The sequence below is a fragment of the Merops nubicus genome, unplaced genomic scaffold (genome assembly GCF_000691845.1).
Source record: "Merops nubicus isolate BGI_N331 unplaced genomic scaffold, ASM69184v1 scaffold224, whole genome shotgun sequence".
NCBI classification, from domain to species: domain Eukaryota; kingdom Metazoa; phylum Chordata; class Aves; order Coraciiformes; family Meropidae; genus Merops; species Merops nubicus.
This window is the reverse complement of record NW_008605997.1, coordinates 56,870-80,288: the sequence shown is the minus strand read 5'-3', so window position 1 is coordinate 80,288 and position 23,419 is coordinate 56,870. Positions and strand designations below refer to the sequence as shown.

At 38.4% G+C, this 23,419-nt stretch overlaps 1 protein-coding gene across 1 annotated transcript in view; it reads right to left on the bottom strand.

Moving 5' to 3' along the window:
* The window catches only part of LOC103772162 (SH3 domain-containing kinase-binding protein 1-like), a gene marked incomplete at both ends in the record, with an annotated part of 109,662 nt that overhangs the window by 61,327 nt on the left and 24,916 nt on the right, over window positions 1-23,419 (bottom strand). Inside the window, 2 exons of the mRNA XM_008939480.1 lie at window positions 8,849-8,972; window positions 17,413-17,519. Of these exons, the coding sequence (XP_008937728.1) occupies window positions 8,849-8,972; window positions 17,413-17,519 (231 nt within the window). The remainder of the gene's footprint in view (window positions 1-8,848; window positions 8,973-17,412; window positions 17,520-23,419) is intronic.

The window sequence follows — 23,419 nt, the reverse complement described above, 5'->3', positions numbered from 1 at the left end:
ATTGTAACTGTCCTCTCTTCAGAACTGCCAAAATCCACATTTGGGTTTCTCATTTAACTTTTTTCACATTTGGACACCCTCAAATGGGGTTAACAACGTCATAAGTACAGCAACCATATCGATTTCTTGGAACTCTGACCAGCCATAATTCCTCAAAGATTAGGAGAGTTTAAAGAAAAAAAAATAAATAAATAAAAAGAAAAAAGTGGTGGAGCAATATAAAACACAATTAAGGTTACTCACGAGTATTCTGTTTCAACGATCCTGTCTCATCTTCTTCCATTTTATCTAATATCTATTACTGACAGCATTGTGGATCCACATATAAGGAAAGAGGCAAATATTTGTCAAATGAAGTATTGTATCTGCCCTGTTCCTCAGTTATAGCAGCTTTGAAGAAAAAGAAAGCGAAGGAACAAAGAGAAGTTAAACCAGTGCAAATAAAAAAAATCAGAAATCCAAGAAGCGTTTTTTGTGGAGGTACAGGAAAGTTGCAGGATGAGAGAAAAGAGGGCTGTGATCAACAAAACGACAAGTAATTTTTTTGTCACTGTGTGTCCCTCTTCGCCCAGCATACGCAGGAGCAAAGACTTTCTGACAGCAGGTAGATGAGCAGAATGCCAAAGGAGTTGGAATTATTGCTGAGCAGAGCCTGGCATACCTAACGACCAAAAAAGCCATGTCAGCATATGAAGGCAACACTGGGTGTTTATGCAAGAGACAATCTTGCATATTTCAGTGGAAGGTATCTCTAGAAGCAGCTACATACTAAATCAGCAGCATTTAGCTATTACAGGCCTTGGTTAAGTAAAAAAATTTCTTTTAAACACAGCAGATGCGGAATAGCTTTCAAAAAAAAAAAAGTATTTAGCACTAAGCATATGTTTGTAAAGTAAAACACTAAGCCTGCTTCAAAAGTTGAGCAATGTTTCATGCAATATGATACAGGTGGATCCAAGCACCCCTTGGGCCTAACTAATCTAAAGCTGTGAACTGACTCAAGCTTAACTTCTGGAGAAATCAGCTGAAATTAGAGCAGCTGTGTGTTGTTTCAAACAGACAGCCTGCCATGAAAACAATTCTGTGGAATGCCTCCAAATGATTTTCACTGGAGACAAAAGCACATGGATATTCCTCTAAAAACGACCAGAGGTCAGATATGAAATGGAAGAAGATGGCCACACCTTGAGTAGGCCTCCTCGGGAAGAACATGAGTATGCAGGAAGTGAGGTGCCAACAGATGTAGCAGGAAGAATAGTGAACCCTCCTTTCTGTATGTTAGTTTAGGAGGTAACACCTCTGATAGTGTCAACAATGCCAACCCTCACCATATTTAAAACTTTCCTGGATGACCTGACTCGTGTACTGCTCATTTCAGTCCCAGTTCCAACCTAGTAAGCAACAAATATGCCACAAATGTAGCTGAACATGTGGCCTTCTGAAATACAGTTTTACAGAGAAAGCAAAATACCTCTGCCAAGGGAGGTAGTACTAACCAAAGCATCTTTTGCCAGCTTTCAAACCAAAGCTTACATAGGTATTTGTCCAGAGCAACGTGAGAATCTACTGAGGGTTAAGCTGTCCTCTTGCAGCTGGTTATCAAGTGTACCTGTAGACACCCATCCAGTCCTGCACTCTGTGAAATCAGTTTGATGAAATTTATTTTCTGTGACATGGCAGAACCATGGGTCAGTATTGTTAACAAGGAGAACTAAATGCAGAGCTGTAGCACAACTGGAAAGGTGAATGAATTCTTCCTGAATTCACCTTTGGTCACTGTAAATAACTGGAAAAAGGGAAGGGCCATTTGACTCTTAATCAGAACCAGGCAGGGCATGGAGAGCAGGTTACTGGAAAACTTTGAAAGATAATGTTAGGGCATTACTGTCCAGAAAGACTAACATGAAATTAAAGGCTCCAAAGGCAGACCTTCCAACTGACTTAAAGCCAACCTTTAAAGTCAGAAGTCAAGCATCCTGCAGATTTACTTCATAAATGCTTTTTACACTCGTCAGATAGGTGGATTCAAGGACACTATGGTCCAAGAACTCTGCAAGAATCACGCAGCTTGAGTGAGGCATAACCAGTCAGGAAGACTGTAAGACAAGAAGCAGCAGAAAAATGTGAAGAGCGCCAGGCACATGGTCTGCTCCACCCAGAGCAAGAGCTTGATTGGAAGCTTGAGAAGAGGCTGCAGAAAAGAGATGAATCCTGGTAGACAAGGAGATAATACTCCACAAGGAAATACTCAGAACTGCAAACTTTCACAAAGATTTATTTTGTTTTTAAATAGAAAATGTAGGTGCAAATTATCAGAATACAAGACTACCCCTACAACTGCTTCACCCTTTGCTGTGAACATGCACAGGACACAAGTCCTCAGAGGTAGGAGAGCAAACATCCCCACCCAGCAAGGCGGAAGAAGGGCAACACAGTTTGGATCTTTCTCAAGAGAAGGATGTCTGGGATGAAAGCAGATGCCAAAGTTAGCACAACATTCTGTTCACCAGAGGACAGGACCAAGCACTTCATACACAGTCACACTGAATTTGACTCAGTAGGATCTCTTTCTGGTAGGTTTCTTGATGAGGAAGCAGGTGGAAGAACAGATTTCTGTCTTCCTTGCTTCCTCCCTCTTGCATCTGATGTTACCATCCTCTTTTCTTCTGCATTAACAGGGTAGTAAAAGCATATGAAAAGCAGCATGTTCCCTGCTTCCAAAATGCAGGAGGCAAAAACCTGAACATGAAATGAAAGTAGCTTTGTATCATTTACCCTTCTTGGCAGAAAAAAAATGTATCAGCCAAAATGCTGTGAGTAATACCTGTCAAAGACAGAATGCCAAATCAAAACCATGCAGTAAATTTAAAACAAAACAAAACAAACAAACAAAAAACAACCAACAACAAAAACAAACCAACAACAAAAACCAACCCAAACCAAACAAACCAAAACTCACAATGTTTAAGAAAAGCAAAGCATATTTTATGAATTCAGCAATCACAATGGGAACTTTATTTTTAGAGCAGAAGGATTTTTAATTCAAAGATTCTTGGTTTTTATCAACAGTCTTCATGTTTCGGGTGGCAAAAATGATGGGACTAAATGGTCTTAATTTCTATCAATAGCCGAGACCCAAACACCCAATGTAATTCACAATTTATTGTGAGCTTACACACATCCACTATATGAACATATAATATAGAACATACACATGCACAGGAGGAACAAGTGCATTCTCACTGCATTAAGGCTAGGCAGCTCATCATCAGCAAACTGACTTTAGCTTACAGACAGATATATGCATGTAGAGTAGCCATAAGTGAATAGCAGTGGCACATTTTACAAGTGTAGATAAACCAAACAAGTACAGAGGACTAAAGCTATTGCTTGTTGATTTTGAAACACACTCACTGTTATAGCGTCTGTAGCTGTCAATCTTTGCCGGTGCCACTCTGTACAGAATTGTCCCTTCAAAGGCAGACTTTCCTGACAGCAGGCAAAAGAAGGAAAGATGGAAAAAAAGAGAAGGGGCAGGGTGGGGGTGAAGAGATCGAATGATGGTAAAAAGAGGGGAAAGGAAGAGGTTTTAATCTGTATTTTTACTCACTAACATTTTTAAAGCCTCATTAGCAAAACAACGAGAATATTAACAACAGTATCTGATTGTACATGAAGTTAAAAATATTCTTACTGCATGTATGTCAGATAAAAGAATCTCATGATTTTGCTAAAGCTGTTCTTTACAATGTCCAACAGAATGCATTTTTTTCTTAGGTTTTGTCTGTTGTCCATCAAGTTGTGAGACTTGCAAATGAAATAGTCTTACTCAGCCTCCTCACGGGAAGCCTGAAAAAAATCACTGCTGCGGTGATATACTCACAGTGGCTCCCACTCCTGATGCAGATGTAGTGCCTTCGGACAAGCACAGCTGACATGCAAACAGGGCACTGAAATACTCACATTTCATTACTATGTCAGGATCCTGTGAGCATCAGAAACACTGCATCTTTCCAAGATGACTTACTAGAAAGGTTTTGGACGTGGGAACTGGTCTTAATGCTTAGTTGAAGGGATAGGACACTAAAATCTGAATAAATCCATTTTTAGCCAATAGCTTAATCAGGTGTTTCACTTGGCACACATTAACAAAAACAAAATACTAAAATGAAAAAAGAAAACAACAAAACAAAAAGAAACGTGCCCAAACAAATCCTACTTCCCATCTTAGAACTTTAAGATAACATTTTTATTCTCAAAACCATTAATTTCTTTGGTTTTTTTTCTTTGATAGCAAGGTAACTCATGCTCTGAAATTAATGATATGAAATTCTAGAGAAGGTAAAGACATGAGCAGCTGAGGTGTTTTGGGTGTTATTTTTCTTTAAACCCAGGGTACCCAGGCATGCCCAAGAATATACCAATGTATGCTAATGTATTGTCTTCTTGTAGATCTTACCTCGGTATACCATCATAAAAATTAATGTAATCAGTAAAATTTTACAGTAAAACAGCCAGTACACATTAATTGTCCCAACATAGCACCACATCGATTTTAGTACTAAAAATGTGGGGTTTTTTCCCCTGCATATCATCCTGTTGGACTTTCAGAAAATAGAAAGCTATACTCATTTATGTATTATAATTTTTTTTTTTCTGTTTGTGCAGTTTAATTAATAACTAAATATTTTCCTTGTCTTATTTTTACATAATGAGGAAGCAAAAAAAGCCACAAATCCCATCTTTCCACACTGTTTTTACAAAATACCATTAAAAGAATGCTATTAAAAGTCAAACAACAATTATGAAATTGTTAAGAGAAAGGTATGTTGAGCTTCATAATGTTGAGAAGAGTCAGAGAGACAGTATTGGGCATCTAAGGTATTCAGAACTCGAAATACAGAAGGTTGCCTGACTGAACCACCAGCTGATGAGCCTATCATCAGTTCCAACTCCAACAATCATGACTGCTCAGTGACCATCACTTACAGGTTCCAAAAATATATGATACATACAATGAGGTCTACCAGTTCCTGAACAGACACAAGAGGCAGCGACATATAAAAGATCATCTTTAAATGCTGTCATGACATTGCCATGAACATCCTAATATGCTTTCAAAATAATCTCCTTAACATTAAGTTGTGATTCTCTCAGGGACAAACTGACTACATGACAACTTTTTGCTTCTTGACAGGCTGTATTGAGAAGATGTCGTATTAAAAACATTCTTAAAATCAATACTAGACATACGAGAAAACTAGAAAACAAACTTATAAACAATGTACCTATTTAATATGGTAACAAAATTATAATGCATGCTTCCTGTTCATGCTGCAACAGTCAATCAAAGAAAAGCATCATTTTAATTTAAGAGGATGCTTTAAAGAACAAGGAACCGTTGTTTACTCTAAGGGTACCTGATCCTGTCCATACTTACATTCTGAAATGTGCCTTTGGAGACAAAAAATTCAGCAGTCACCTTAGAGTTGGTAGAAATACTTCAAAAATAAATTAACAAACTCCCAATCTTTTGATCTTCTAATAGTCTTACTTTACAATCTGCTGAGCACCTCCCTATCTGAGGGGAAGCACAGGTTCCCAACCTTTTCAAGTTAAGCAACAAGTCCTACTGTCAGTATTCAGAAATATCTAGTCACTTCCAAAACTAGCCCCAGATGTTTTCAAAGAAGGATCTTTTTGTTCTGAGGAAACTTCTGAGGGAACTCTATGGCAGAGTGTGAAAAGAAACCAAAATAATTCCTTCTGGCCATTTACTCTGATCTGCCGTAAGGTTTACATGGGCACAACACAACAAATAAAATCAGGCCTTTCTCCCTATTGGGCCAGTATACGTCGTAGCAGAAGGGCAGAGAAATACACATTTTTATTAACTTGATTCTTAAGAAGCCAAGGTACATAATTTTTCTCTTCTGTATTTCTTCCTCTCTGAGTTAATAAAAAATTACTTCTGCCCTTTCAAAAAAGCTCAATTTAGAGAGGGTTGGTGAAATGTAATTAAAAGATTGAGTTTACCTAAATTTAACCAAACCTTTAAATTTAGCTATTAACTAAAAAATACTTGTGTGCTTTCACACTGCCCCTTCTCCAAAGATCCCACACTGCTTTCCCCAGCCTCACAGTAAACCTGCCAAGGATTACCTTATTAATTTTCCAAACTGGGCTGAAGAGTTCAAGGTTGCTGCTCAAGATCACAGAGCTATACCCCACAGTCCTTTCTAGGTCCCTCTAAAATCTCTGTAGAGCCTCAGGAACCACCCAAGGTTCTAGTTCAACACACAGGTGCAGCCCTTTGTACCTGAGTGGTAACTCAATCTAGAATTCATAGTCAAGGCTGCTGCCTTATGAAGTCCTGTGATACAGACATATTCAAACAATGTTTCCAGAGAAAAGGAGTTACTGGAGATTCGAAGTGCTGTCATGTCTTGTCATCCACAGAGGAAGAAGCTGATCTAGAGGTATAAATGTACACCCTATTCAGATGTTACCCAGAGCATTACAACAGTAACACTAGCCTAATACCCAAATCTTACAGGGTTTACTTGTTCAGTTCTTATGTTGCTATGGTTTAAGACTAAGCAGATACTTGGAGATTGAGATTATCACTCTTCGTCAGTTGTATAAACTTGCTGAAACTTCTGCAATCTCATTATGGAGATTTTCAAATACAGGTAAGTCAGTGTACCTGAAGAAAGCCTCATAAAAGCACCATGTGTTAGAAAGCAACACCTGTAACAATTACATATACCAAATAGAAAGAACTCAGTTGATATGTATTTCCCATAATTCTGCTAGGGTAATGCAGTTCTTAAATGGATGGGTTTACTTTAAAGAAAATAAATAAAAAAGCATTAAAACCCCCATAAGAAACACAACATTCCTTAAGTCTGTAAGGAGGTTTACAGTTCTTCTGGTTTATAGGCATTTTGCTGTTTAGAAAATAGCTCCTAATAACACATCATCTTAGCTAGTCACAAAGCACCTCCAGAGTTAAATTACACACAAGAAAGAAGAAAACCCATCTCTCAGCTACAGTTACCTTCAATTTAGTTAAAGAGACAGAAACAGTGTCTGTGTTACTGATACCTTCTCAGTACAGGTATCACACGTTTTAGGTTCCACTGACAGTCAGAATCAGCACACAAAACCAAGTTTGAACTACACATGAGCCACTATGGATGTTGATGAATCAAGCTTCTGCTTTGTGGCTTCTTTTACACTTTCCAATGTATCTCGCTGTTAAAATACATTTTTAGGATGCTTATTATTAAGTAAATATTATTAAATTACCTGGGGAAGGAATATTCATTCTTTCATACAGGTAAAATTGGGGTATTCTATCCTGAACAGTATTGCTTACCTTGTTCATTTACAGAGTACTGAACATTACAGAATCCAGAGCTGAAACTACATCTACACAGTCTTTCCAAGACTCACTGTGGTTATATTGAACAAAATTCATGATAGTATATACAGGTTATAAAAACCAGTTTGCAATCTCATTGAAACGTGCATTTTCTCTTAATGGCCTTTTTCCCTCTCCATCACATGAAAACTTCCTGAAAAATATCTTCATTCCAGTGTGAGGAAAAGTTACCTGTAAATATCTTTAGCCCCACTGACCACAAGATTAGGTCACCAGTGCCACTACACATTAATAGGGACTCCATTACAAAAAACAGTATGAAAAATTTTCATCATTGCACAAGTCAGGGGTTTTTATGTTCTTTTTTTCTGTGGGAATAAATAAAGACTATAAATTTGCCTTCAATGGAGAAATAAGAGAAAAAAAAGAAAAGAAAAAAAAAAAAAAAAAAAAAAGGAGTGTAAATTTCTACCTCTTACTGATAGAGTGACCTATAAAGGCTTTGGTAAATTTCAGCTGAAATAAGCTTACAGAGGTGTTGGGGAACCTTTCACTTTTGCTCCTTCAGAGACCTCAGAACACTGCATAGCAATGAGTATCTGCAGTGCAGAAAATAGGCAGACCTTGGCAAGTATTGTGGAATTAGCCTGGAATACACAGATACAATTGACTTAAAATTTTCATTAAAGATTCAGAATTGATCACTGCATTAGGAATTAAAAAGAATATCTGTTTGAAGGGCAGAAAAAACATGAAGACCAACAAGTATCCATTTCATATAACAGCATACTTTTGGTTCAGGTTATTCTCCAAGGGAAGTTATAAATAGGACAACCCACTACCATGCTTACACTATTGCAAATTTAGTTACCAAACATGCTTTTCACCTGCAGCAGTACTGGCCCACTGTAAGTGAGAGAACAAAGTCCATGTCCCAGTTCTGGCCTTTTTCCCTTTGGCTGCTGGGGCAGTGGGTGACGGAGGTGATAGTGACATGCTCAGCACCTGGAGGGAAAAAGTGCTGCATGTCCCACACCAATAATTATGAATCCTTAAATCTACTGGAGTCATTACAGAAGGCATGGCACTTTAATCCCTCATTTAAATAAGCACAGCCACTTTTTAGATGTTTGGTTACTTTGCTCAGTTTTCACATCTAAAGACAAAAAACCCATTGTAATTAATTTTGAAATACAAATCCAATAATCATCGCCTTCTCTCTTCTTGGTCTGTTCCAGCTTGGCAATTCAACACAGGGACCATTGCCAACATTACAACTTGGGGAACACTACAAGTACACACTTATCATCATCATCACCTGATCTTTTCACAGCATAAATTAAGAATTCCGCATTCATGAACACTTCCAAACAAGAGATAAGAACACCCTACCCTATCAATGTGTTAGGTTGTAAAGACACAGACATACACATGGAACATCAATAATATTTGTTTCCTTACTTGGCTTTCCTTGCTCTTCCTGTGCTACTCCCACATCATCAGAATCAGACAGTTCCTTTATGAAATTGGAAGGAAACATGCCAGTCTTCCCATTGAGTATACCTTCCCACCAGCCCTCTTCCACCTGCACCAAGACAAAAATAAGAAATAGGGGGTTTAACATAAGCAACACTTTACAGAGTTACATTATATACATGATTTTCAATAACAGTTACAGTAATTATTTTTAACAGTTTGCATTAATTTCAGGTATAAGAAGCACATGGCACAGCCTCTAAGCCAGAACATTTCTCTCTCTCTGCTTCTGTACCCGTCACTCATCTGCAAACATCAGCAGTGCTGACAGCGGTCAGAAGCATGGATAAACATTAATTAAAAGGATTAAAAGAACAACCAGAAAGCACACAGTGTCTCTACATTTCAATTTTTATGGATATCAGTTCAATCACTAAATTTCCAGTGCACGCTGTACTTCTATTCATGACCACCCTCTTAATGGATGTGATTTGCAGATTGTTTAAATTCCCTAAGTAACCAGTGGTGAAAGGGAAATGCCTGCAAAGGGCTATTCAGATAAGCTAAACTAGGTATCTTAATATAAATCATGTGGATGTTCCTGCCTTTCCCATCACAATCAGTAACTGTCTATTTTAAAAATTAAAACTGTTGCTACATCATGAATATGTTAATGTATGAAATCTATGGAGAGCAAAGAACAGTACTGATGTATATTTGACTCTAAATCTACAAAGAGCTACTGAAATACTTAATAATTACATGGTCTGAAGAAGAGACACTTTCTAGACCAATCCCAAAAGAAAATATCACTTAAAAATGACAAATTTCCTCCTATATAACCCAGTCAGGATTGAATGGTGGTGTCAGGCAGTGAAATGACAGCCCTGAGAAACCAGAATGCCTTTGGGTTATAATGGGACAGCAAGAAATCACTTATTATATGCATCAGCTAAACACACCCTTGACAGATAAATAATTTTCATCAGTCAGACATCGTCTATTCACAAAAAAAAAATGACAGAGGACAGTGTCAGTCTGTGAAACATCAGTCTCCAATAATATTTGACCACTCTCTTCCCTGCCCCCCAACAAAAATTATGAAAATAGAAAGCTAATTTTAAAATATGAGGGTGTTCTCATTTACTGTTAAAAAAAACCAACCCCCCCCATCTTAAATGGAGCTATTTAATTATTACAGGAAAAAAAAATCTGGTTTGTATCACTTATCTGTGAAAATCCTGAGCTCTTAGAAAACATTTCTTAATACTACAAGCAAGTACTTCCTCGAACTATAGAGGAATGTTTGATTTTTTTTCGACTTAGCTACACGTACTATTTTATTACAAAGAAAACTGTTGTTACTTCAGGAGCGTTTCCTGTACCTTCTCTCCACCTTCAAGTTTTTCAACACATTTCTTGTCCTCCTGGGCTGATTTTTTGTTTTAATTTGCAAACAGCTCAGACCAGCACAGCTACTTTCATTTAATCTCAGTACCTGCCCCTGACAAAACTTCCCCGTTCCCCCAGTACATCAGTAGTATTAGTGAGGTCAAGCACAACTCAGGGAATAATGGTTATTATCCTGCTCCTACTTCAGAGGACACAATACATAAAAATCACTCAATCACTTCAGTGGGGTGCAGGTTTTTCACGTTACAGTATCAGAGTCTCTAAAAGATAGTATTTGCTTTTCTTTTCTCAAGACAAATTAAAATCCATACAGAAAACTGAAACTGCATGACATACAACACTCAGCATACTCTACAAACTGTAAACACCTAAATAAATATATATTGCTATCTAGAAAATACACAGAACCAAGACTCTTTGAGCCATAAAATACTTCAATTTTTCTAATGCAGTATTCCCAGATGGCTTTATTGATTAGAGCTGAACATCAAGCCGAAACTGCATTAGCTGATTGACCAGAAGATTAATCACAGGGGAACTGCACAGTTCCCAAGATCCCTGCCTTGCAAGATGCTGAGATCACTTGACAGAAATAAGATGAACAATATCACTCAATTCCATCTTTCCCTCAAGTAATTTTCTCTTGCTTACTTCTTCCAGGGTAACCCTTTACAGTTTTCTTAAAAGTTAATATTAGCACTCATAAATATGGTGTGCTTATGTATGGATCCCTACACATGTGTATAGAAATACACATACAGAAAGATCTTTAGACAGGTAAATCTAAATTGGATGCAAACATACTTACAGATTAGTTTATTTTAAGTTTTCCAGATGATATAAGAATGAAGTATCAGAAAATACCATGTTATACTCAATAATTTTACAAATTTAGAAAAATCTGAAGCAAAATCCTTTTTCCAAGGAAAATGCACAATCATGTTAGCAAGATATCAGAGGTTCAGGTCAAACTGGGCTCCCAAACATTTATTAAGAAATTTTTTGCCAAGAGCATCAAAAGCTTTAAGCATTTTTAAACACTATAACACATGCTGCATACTTTTATGCCTAAAAACATACCAGCTTGAGATTAATCCATACAATAAAGAACACACTAAAACACCCCCGGGATTTAGTTATTCCAAACTGAGGCCATCCATTACCATATGGTTTGAAATGGCACAATAATTCCCAGCCAATAAAACCTTACAAATGAAAATCCATTACTCATGGGAGTAATCCATCTAGAGGTAGGAGCACTGAATAAAATCTGTTACTACACTCTTATAACAAAGTGCTTTCAGGATTTATACATCTAGGTTCTGATTTATGCCCAGAATTCATGTGCTGAACCAAACAATCTAAAAAGAGGAGGATTTCATTCAGGAGTCCATGTTCCTACACCGGAAAAGAAGTTCTACTTCTCATAATATCCCACACACCAATTCTAAGTTCAGCCTCAAAACAAAGGTTTCGCTTTTAACTTAGAAGAAGAATATTTCCAATCTGCCAAATGCAAGTGGCTACAGCTAGAGGTATTTTCAAGATGTGCTTTCAGTGTGCTCTATCTGTTCATTGCCTTTTGGAGAGGCACGGCATTTCCTCATCTTGACAAGCCCCTAGGCCACAGGTACTGCCACCACACCACATTTGAAGGGCAACAACATACAGGAAAGTGACTTAAACTACTTCATAACCCCACTTCATATATTTAAGGAGGTAACAAAATGTGCACCCAGCTGGAACTCAGACAGCACCATGCGTGGCGCAGGGACAAGATGCAGTAGCAGACAGCTATATGCAGTCCAACACCTGTGACTGAATGAGATAGGAACAACAGTATCACCAGAGAACAGTGCATCGTCTCTAGAGAAATGCAGCTCATCAAGAAGCCTTGCCTTTGGGATTTAAAGGGAAATTTAACTATATTATAATTATGAAACATTCAAATGTTCTTCCACTATCATTGGGTTTTGGTTTTTTGGGTTTTATTTACATTTTTAATGAAGATACCTTGTTGCTACAAGCACCTTCCCTTGAGGAACTGGGCTGCCATCCGTGTAACTCCAGGACAGGTTACCCAAAAAGAGCAGGAAATGCTGAGGCCACCTACTAGCAGTTGCTTGCCAGAGTATCTAGGACTGCCACAGCTGCTTGCTTACACTTTGCTATATAATCAACAGACTGAAGCTGCTAAATTAGTAAAATGTTCAGCTCTTTGGAATTGCTGACCTAAAATGCTCCTATATCTGCCTGTTCCACAAGCTTCTCTACAACCCATAGGTTTTTTTTTTACCTAGTAGGTTGACTGACTACTTACAGCTCAGGTAGGGCAAAGGAGGGAGGTTTTGAATGAAGAAAGGTTTCAGGTGAAAGGAAGTCTCCCTAGATCCCTAGACTCAACAGAGTCTTTCTGGGATATTAAAACTAAAACACAGTCCTAGGAATAAAAGCAATGCCAGAGGCAGGCAACAGGAAGGAGGGGAGCCCAAGGTCAACAAGTTGTCTTTCGCTTAGAGAGAACTAGAGCATGGAACCAAAAGAGGGAAAAAAAAAAAAAAAATCCCTTGTTTCATAAATTCTAATGGAAGATCTTGAGCCTGAAGGACAAAAGTAATCATGTGTTGAAAGGAAATTAAAAACACAGATTCCCAAAAGGCAAAATAAACAAATCATATTCTCTGTCAATGGGAAAAGACATTTTGGAAACGAAGACGTCAACTGAGGATGGTGCCTACAGTGCCGCTTGATGGTTTATTCTGGGAATGCACTAAAGACAGCAATGCCCACATGACATCAACCAGCTCTTGGGCTTCTGCTACAGCACATCTGGAAACTGTTCGATAACTCTGATGCAAAAGGGAAGAATTAAAAACTGCACAAGTACCTTGTATTAGGGGATCCTTCCAGCTTCAGAGTTCTTTAAATTACAATGTCAAAATGTGCTGTGGTGTTTTTTTTTTTTTTTTTTTTTTTTTTTTTAGTTTGGGTTTTTGTTGTTGGGGGCTTTTTTTAACACAAACTACCAAACAAGTAGCAGTCATACAAGTCCTTGTGAACCACCTTTGGAAAAAGATCAGGAAAAACACCTTACCACAGCATTTCACATAAAGGTAACCGAGGGATGCAGAACCCCAGAATTTATTTCCAGCTACTTTCTTGCAGTATCACAGAGTTCTGTACATGTGGCACTGTCCACAGGCTCAGAACTGTTGAATGACATGCCAAATGTCCTTACTCTGATGCTACAGGTCAATTGCCTGGCCTCCCATAAAAGTCTAAGGGTGAACCATAATTGGAATTCAGATATCTGCATTTATTAAGACAATTAGTTACAATTGTATTTAGAGTCATAGCTAATGAGGTAGGAAAATGACAAGCAAAAAGCTATCAATCACACATTAAATATGAATGTAAACAATGATGAAAATGCTTCTCATTAACTTCCAATGTACTTTTAATTTAAGATTGTTAATTAATGTCTCATGGGTATCAGCATAGTTATGGAAATCTCTAGTTTAACACGAAGCGTTTTATCTACTGTGGTGAACGTTTGATCTCATTATAGTTAATTTCTATGTAGAACAAACAGGAAGGAACTGTGAATTGTGAACATACACAGTCTCCAAGGATATCCATCTGGTGACAAGCCCAGCCTCTCAAAATTCACACTTGCTGTTGCTGTCATTTCAATCCACTGTACAGGCCCAAACCACTTCTGCCATGACAAGAATTTCTAATAGTATCTATCACCAGCACAGACATAGAAAAGTAACTTATCCAACCTGTTGGCACTAAAAAGAAGGATCCGGGGCAGCTCGAGATGCTACTCCACCCAAAGAGTTTAGCACCCAGAAGCAGATGTAGGAGAAGGGAAGATACCCTTATCCCCAGCAGGTCACCATGTGACCTCAGTGTAACCCATTTTCTCTGGGGGTCTGGGGAAACACAGCTGGGCACTGATGGGGGCAGCTGAGGAGAAGACTTGCATTCGCCTTCACCAGCCCAATGCTGGAGGCAGTGACTTTCAAGCGGTTCAAGAAAGATCAGAATCTCTTTTTTTAAGCATGAAACCAAATCAGCACAGTACAACAGGAATCAGCTTTCCTTGAAACAGGGAAAGTTTACTGAGTTGTCAACCGTAAGTTGTGTCTTAAACACATTTTTTGCTAAATATTCACATAAAGATAGACAGTATTTTGATCTAGACAATATCCATTTTAGTCTGACAAAAATCAGTTAGGAATCAATTTATTTTCAACTAAACAGAAATCCCTAGACATTTTAAAATATTAATTAATTTAAAACCAGTTAATTCAACCGATGCAGCTTGGTGGATACAATAAAATATTACCTGTGGAAACCTGAGACCTTCTACTCATGACTAAAAAGATGGGTAAGAGACAGCAGCAACTGGAAATGGAAAGTGAATGACCATTAACATTCCAATTACTCACTGAACCACCGTAAATAATATTGAAGATGCTATCATCCAGTTTTTCATCTTGAGTAATAATAAATAAAAATGATATTTTGCAAGGAATGCTTCCACTTGTGGCCTATGTGGGAGGGCTTTTTTTCTATTGTTTTGAGGGGTTTTTTTTGTACAAACAAAACCAGCATGATTTTGGCCCTTGCAAATGTCTATTTTTACAACTGAGGAAGTAATATTTTTTAAATAAGAAGTCCCTCACATTAAACATTTATCACTTGAAATAAGGACCATCGTATAATGATACTGTGAATCCTGTTTCAGTGCCATGACTCTTTATGCAGCATTACCTACTAGCAGAAAGGTAAAGGGTGAAATCAGTACATTGCATGATGCAGCTTTGTATATCAAATAAAGTTCCCATTTCAAAAGAAAAATTCTGCCATACACTTTTTAGGAATTAACAGTACTATGATAAGGACAGAAGAGGAAGTAATAACAGCAAGTATTTAACATCAACTGCTTGTTGTCAACCATGATGGAAAATGAAGGTCACACAACACTTCCTGAGGTGCTGAGAATTTTTTCTAAATCCCTTTATTCTCCCTCTTCCACCAGCTGATCTAGTTCCAGTCAAAAGAGTCAATGTCCTGGATTGCATGAACACTCCAGATGATGCCTGAGGCAGAGCTTATGTTTCAGTAGCTGACAGAACAGGGTATTTCATAAGGTCAAAGTGGGCACAATCTTACACGTGTCAGCTGCTCATCCTTGGCATTTACTTATGGCCAGCAGTTCAAGCTAGCCATAAACAATCCTTTCCCACACTACAGTATAACTAATTCCACTATGACATTCTTTAGGACTGCCAATAAAAAAGGCAGCCCCAGCCAACCTATTTTCTTAAATCTCAAAATGAGCAAGTTATAGCAATCAACAGTAACAATTCAAGGTACAATTATCAGTTTTAAGTCTGTAATTGGCAATCCCAAGTGCGTTCTAAAAACCATGCCCTTAACTATAAGCACACACATGCGAGTACAGGAATGTTTCACTTTCATGGTTCTACATCTTTCAACTTTAATGCTCACATTTTCAGTCTCACTTGGATTTAAATAAATCTGTCATTTATAATTTATTTGTTCCAGTTTATAAGAAGACAAGTGATGCACTTCATAAGAGAAGTTTATTGTTTTGTCTAAATTATTTAATCATACAATTCATTTGGTAGAGTTAATTTGTTGGCTGCATACTAGGAAGGGGTTTTATTCCATCACTTTACTCTTGAAAGACACAGACTTGAAAGTTTTAAGTAGGGTAACTGACGGAAGATATTTGTGTGGCCATGTGAGGTCAAATATACCTCAAACTGTGCAAGGAAAACATCTCATGTGTTACCATGAAACTTATTATATCGGGTTTACACTGCCTTCAGAAAAAGCTCTCATATACCTTACAGCCTTGACAGCCTCCATTACAGACAGAATAAGGTTACTCAAGTGACACATCATGTGTGACTCCAGGAGGAATGATGTGCAGAGCTGGTGTATGCAGCTAGGTTAAAGGAAAACCAGCGATCACTAAGCTTCTTACATTCAGAGGCTGGAATTTTATCTTTCGTAAGAAAATGCTGGATGTCATGTAGATTGCAGAAGAATTTATATTCTTTTAGAAAGAATTATTTTAAGTGACAGATGCAGAAAAAAGAAAACTAACTACACATCCTTGATAAGAAAATAAACATTGACATATGAGCTGCTGAGTCACGGGGAAAAAAATCCTACAAATACGTGATACCACCTGAAACACACCTTTAATTGCTGTGTGAGCACACTAAGGCCTTAGATCTTTTTATAGCTAAGTAAATAAAGACTAAATGAATTTGAATGCGTTTTACTTCAAGGATTCATGTTAGCATTTTGACTTTTGGTCCTCATGCTATTAAGCTCAAGAAGACATTTCTGAAATCTCCAATGGAACAAAACCGAAGGTATTGGGAGTACACTGTATTCCTTGATCCTGTGAGCTGTAACCAGATTCACCCACACAAAGAAAATTTCTGTATCTCCATCCAAGCTCTCCTAATTTGTTCCCAGTCCTTCTAAGAGATGTGCATTAATTTTCCACGTCCATTCCTACCCAAAATAAGTGCATTCTGAGTCTCTAAAGAATTTTTTCAGTAATGTTATTTGTTTAGTTTTCTGTTTCTTTTAAAACTGATTAGACTAAAATGAAATGGTTAAAAGCTGCAGTCAAAGACGACAAAAGGTGAATGTCACAGCTAAACTCCAGAGGGCTTCAAGTACATTTCTTAAATGTGTTGAATTCTGTAAAGATAATTTGTCCCTGCAGCTGGATTACTAAAATTGGGAAAAGCTTTTTCTGCTATAATCTTGGTTCTTCAGACCTGTAAACTAAATAGCCCTGTAGCGCAAACTTTTGAGCTTTCTCCCTGAACAGAACTCCTAAGTGTCAACTGATTGAGTAAAACCAGCAGAAGTGCTACTGGGAAATAAAAGCTCACGAAATCCATAAGCAAATAACCACATCCCCTCATCCCTAACCCAAACCAGACACATCAGTATACCAGAGAAGAAAAATGTCTGGTTCATAGTATGTCTTACAACAGAGTGTATCCAAGAGCTTAGCACGCACTGGGTATGTCAGAGCTGCATGGTTCTATGTTCCATAAAGACCCGCTCACCTCTCCCACAACTTCAATGATGTCACCAACTTTTAATTCCAGTTCATCTTCATTTTGAGGCATGTAACTGAAAGCCACCTGACATCTCCTTCTTCTGTTTCTCTCTCCTGGTGGAAATAAAGGAAACAGATTGTAAAAAGAGAACAAAATTCCACGCCAAACAGAAGCCAGGCAAAATGATTAAACATGAAATATTATTCTCCAAGGACTACTAAATTAAACTGAATGTTTGCGATGCTTAGTGTATCTGCCTAGAATAAATTTACAAAAAGAGGGTGCAGAAAAGATTTCCGGTGCATATTATTGCTTCCAACTATTTTTATAATTCAAGGCAATTAATATATGAAAATAAATTTGGGGGATTTTCTCCTTTCTGTAGTATAATATAATTTGAATAATAGCTATAATTTGAATAATATTTTTGTAATATTATTCAAATTATAATAATTATTAACTAATAGATTATGCGTCCTGTTGACAGGATGGGCAGACTTTGCCCCGAGGATCTTTCTGAGTCTATTTGCTACATTTTCTCTTTTAGATCCATGGTCTATACACATGGTGTAGGCAAATCCAGAAACTGGAGGGGTGGGGAGCAGATCCAAAACATTGTGGCTTTTGTTTATATGGAAATAAGCTCTCAACTAATTTTGTCCTGTATCCTTTTCTCCACAATTCTTGTGGAGAATTCTTGTGGGGAAAAGGCTATTTTCCTTAAAGATAACATTCCCACTATGTTTTCTAACATCAGGTAGCAATTGATGTGCTGATATTGCCTGATGTGACAAACGTAGTCACAACACTAACCAATAATCAATATTGTATGACTCCTGGGGAATATTTTTGAGATCGCTAAACAAGTGAGAAATAAACACAATTCTGGATGTTAATAGTATTGCATGAATCCTTTGCCCTTCCACCCCATAAAGTATTTTTATTATTGTATAGAAAACATAGCACAAGTCTGCATTTATCTCCATTAGTCTCATGGTTGACTCACTGCTCTCCCTCTCCAATCAATTCTTTATCTAAAATACCTAAGTGGAGAGTAACAAGCCAACAAGAGGCATAGATTCTATGTACCAGCTAGTTCCTCTCTCTGGTCTAGTGCAAGAGAACAGACCATGCAGTGAATCCCTCTGGCTTTAAGGAGAAGGTGCTGCTGGACCCCATGTGCCTGCTAATGACTGGAGCACTTGAGCAGAGCACGAGTTGCGTGAAGAGCTCTACAGACAAGGGATGTATGTTTTCTCTTACACTAAAGCAACCTGGGTAATGCAGCAGTATGAGTCTTCTAAGAAAAGAAAGCTGATAGGAAAACAAGTCAGAGTAACCAGGCCATGCATATACAAAAACTGTTAGTAAAGGAAAACTCTGGGTTTACAAATGCAATATTCCCACACCAGCATTACTAATTTTTCATCTGTTTCTTAACCAGCACGAAGCGTCCAAAGGCAATGTGGGCAGGAACCAGAAAGACAAACTGGGACAACTAACAAGCAGTTTAGACAGAAACACTGAAGTCTTGGTCTTCTCTCACCATTTCCTCTTCTGTTAATGTTGCCACTTATTGCAGAGTTTTATTACAGTCTATGCATTAACTTGTCGTCACCTGAGATCTAGATGGTGCCCACTGTGACTTTAAAATATAAGTAATTTGACCAATTAATGTAAACTTAATTTTAAACCATATAGGGTTCTGCAATGAAGACTGATGATACTTCCTAATCTAATCAGTTTTTTCTTACTTGTGAATTGATGAAGAAAATCTTTTTAAGGAGGGTTGGGTTTTTTTGCATTTCTTCCCCACACTTGAGCAAAAACTGAGTTACTTTCAAAAACAAATCCCTGAGTTACAGTGTGATGAAAGGGCAGGAAATAAAAACTCAGTATTTTAAAATCTGAAAACGTGTGCTGCAAAGTCCTCGCTGGCTTTTGAAAGGCTTAAAAGAACAAAAGGAGGATCAGAAACTTTTACTGGTCCACGTATAATAATTTGCAGCAAGTAACCTGCTGCAGGCAACACCCCACTGTGCTCTGCCTTCTTGTTGCAGTTCTCTTTCATCTCCTGTAGCTGTGGCTCAACATCATGAGCATTTTAAAGTCAGAACATCCATGAACTGCAGGTTAGGAACTCACTGAGCTACACTGTACTCAGAACAAGCTATCATACTGAAATAATGTCGCTTACTCTTATTAAAAGCACTGGCTCCCATTTACACAGTGAAAATAACCCCTGAAGGAAAAAAAATCACAAGCCTAGTTTGTGCAGTCGGTTCTGAGCGAGGCAGCCGCCGAGAACGCGCTGTGCACGTAGGAGGGGCTGACGGAGGAGTGCCGGCTCTGCAGAGCGCAGGGCGCCCCAGGGGAGGGCACCGGTCCCCAGGCACCCCGCTGCCGAGCAGCCTGCCTGCCACCCTGCCAGGGCTCCGCCCAGGGCACCCAACCCTTACCCAGCGCCTGCAGACACAGCACGGCGTGAAGGAAACGGACCTTGCATGCACCTCTGAGAGGTGTCAGTCACGAGCAATGGTGGCTGCCTCCTTATTTGCAGCTGCTGATTGCCAGCTCTCACTCACCCCACCGGGGGCTGCTGTTCCCTCTGCCCTGAGAGGTGAACCACTTCGCCCATCATTCCCCAAACGTTTTCACTCAGAGCAAATATTGGTAGCTTAGCAGTGTGAACGAAGACTTTGCTAGACCAGCTCATTTTGGTCATTATTTTAAGATTCACCTATGTCATTGTAGCTGTCCCCGGTCAGATGTCTAAATCTGAGCCCATCATTCAGGAGTGGAGAGAACCTGATACCTCCATAGGGTACTTATTTTCACTGTAAAACAAGACAACTAAAAGACATCAGATGAAGGACTCTGGAGGTGTCTTCTTCTACTGGTGTGCTTATATCAGACTTCAACATCTAACTTTAAAAGACCTAAAGCTAGGTGAAATGGAAAAGGAATGAACACATATTTAGAATAGAAACATGAAACAAATTTTTGAGGGCAAAAATCTCATTCATTTCAAAGTGGGATTTGATCAGATTCTAAAAATGATGTAGTTGGGTGTGACAGCAGGAAACCACAAAGGGGCTTCATCCAGCTGTACACATGCAGGAGACAGCATGATTTCTAGACATTTAAACACCCCTCTGGCATTAGCAATGAAGAAAAAAAAAAAAAGAGGCAATGACAACGCATTGGCATCAATGGTTACCTTTTTAAGTGGCATCAAAAGCTAAGACAAAGACTGGTACTTACATGCTGCCACCAGATCCAGGAAAGGTCACAAACTGACAACACAGGATTAGATGAAAAGTACTGCAGCAGCAGAATAGATAGGAAGCAAACTATTTCAAAACAAACTGGCATTTTTGAATCCAAACTACTTTTTTTAAACTCAAAACCACTGTTATGAAACAGATTTTACATGAATGTGTGCATGTGTTACACAGGGGTTTCTCTAGAGCCTGATTTTCACTGATGCCAATGTCTTCATAGCTCATCCTGTCTGTGAAAACCACAAGGTTAACTTCAACAACAGAAGGTCCATTAACTCTACATACTAATCCATGTTTTTTCCCCACCACAGGAGAACAAGTACAGCGATCCATTTTGTTACACAGTACAACTTATAGAGTCAAAAAACTATATTCAATAGAAACCTCCAGAAAACACACCCATTGGGAAAAATCTGTCCCTCTCCCTGCTGATACAAGGTACACCTAAATGGCTGACAATCTCTTCAAAACTAGAACCCACAGTTCTGTAATTGGATCTGTTTTAATAAGAGATGTATCGGTATCATTGCAGGTCAGACAAACAATCCAACCCAATTATTCCTAGTTTTCTTTCATTATAATTTTTAATAAGGAGTGTTGCAAAGGAATTTGCATGGTTTAGGAAGGTGATTAAGTCAAGGTTTGCAGTATGAGGAGCCTAAAGACATTTTTTCCACATATAAAAAACTTCAAACACACTAGAGCAGTCCCACGGACTTGCCTTTACTGCAGGTTTGCTGGGCAGGCTCAGGTGAACCAGGGAAGGAAACTGAGATTCTCTGGGCCACTCTTCAAGTAGATGAAAAGTGACTGAATTCAGTAAGACCATTTGGCAAGGAAGCCTCTTTCAGGCAAGTCTGTTAGGAGGAGAATGACTAGTTGGAAGAAAAGTTTCCTGTCTTTTCTTTCAGATTTCCCTCCATGCGGCACCATCTGCCCATCAGCCTCAGTTGCAGTTCCCCTGTCCTTCCAGCTTTCAAAGCTATATCTGTAGCTGGGGGGAGCTGATTCAGTGCACGGTGTCTCCTGGTCAGACAAGCTGGGCTGTGATATGACTCAGCTAGAAACCAATTCTAAATTCAATGTGCAAAAAGACAAAAGACAACTATTGTACAACTAAGAGATGACACATATGCTTTTAGGTTGCATTATTTTAATGGTGTTCCAGTACAGCTGGTTTGCACTACCAGCCTAGATGGTTACTGTATCACCATTTTTTTGTTGGTGTTATAAATCACTGAATTGTGTATATTAAAATGCAAATGTTATGAAAAGGTTGAGCTACAAGCTTACTTCTGAGAAAAAAAAAATATGAAAACCACCATGTTCAGTAGTTGCTTTCGAGAAACAGAAGTTACCTAATTAAGGGACAACAGATAGTCAGTATTAAAAATGTTAACTTTTTAAATGGCTTTTTTAAAAAGTATGTTAGAGTTAGAAGACTCCAGATAAAGTATTGGTCATACTCAATTCTATGTGGATTCTGTCATCATCTTCCATAACACCAGGATTCCACCATGTTCTATCCATCCACTACTAGAAATACAATTTTGATTTTAAAAGTCATCAGAATTGTCAGGTTCCAAGATCCCTCCAGGAAGGGTCTGGCAGTATTTTTCTGACCTGGGATATGACATGTCAATTCCAACTCTCTCATCACCCACATGCTATTAGAAGGGTGAATGCTTTTGGATGGATGACAAAACACTCTGTTGAGGTCTGTTTGTTCCCTGTCTAGCAGAAAACACAAGCTGGGTGTATTTTGGCAATGGAGGGGGGGAGGGGAGAGCCACATGGGGGACATTTTTTGTTTGGTTTTGGTTTGGTTTCTCTTAATTTATGAAATCAATATACTGGAGAAGAGAAAGATAAACTGCAAGGAGGAGTGAGGAGAGACAGTGGATCTGAGGTGGTTCCAATACTCTACCAAACAGGTTATGTAAAGCTGCTGTGTTTTTCTACAAGCAGATGAGCTGAGAAGTACCCTGCATTGTGTGCAGCTGAATCACGGCAAGTGCAGGACTCCATTGAGCACAACTAAGCCACAATGCAAGATGCCATCACTGATGGTAATACATTACTCCAAGTGTGTTAATGTTGTACTGTTACTGAGGAGTAGGTTTTCTCTTGCTATACTCCACAGCAACACTCCCAGGTTTCAGCCATCTGGCTGCTGCTCTGTATTTTATGACCAAGTTTTGTCTGTGAGGAACGTGAATGCCTGGAAGACACGCTTTTGTTACGTTGTCACATTTTAACACATATGCATGGTCAGAGTAACCTCATAACAGTATGAGCAAACCTCACACTGTTCACTGAATTCGTTCCTTTGTTAAAAATATACAGCAATATCCAAGCTTTTTATCATGTATGAGCCTTTTGTGTAATAGCTGTGATGACTGAAGGCAACTTAGAGCAACAAATAGTACCAGTGGTCATAATCTTTTAGGAGAAATTCATTAATTAAGTGAGAAGTGGAGCACTTCGGTATGCCACAGCAGGAGCCAGGCTTGTGTATTTGACAGAACTGAAATACTAGCAGAGCAGAGATCATTATTTAAGCCTAACCCAAAGTGGAAGGAAATGCTAGAAAAGTAACTGTGAACAAACTCAAAAGACACTTGCACAGCTCAGCAGGACACTACCAAAATATTTTTTCTTTCTGAGTCTGGAAGTTTAAAATGCATATCAAAGGAGTAGAAACTTCTGTGAGAGCAACAGCAAGAATG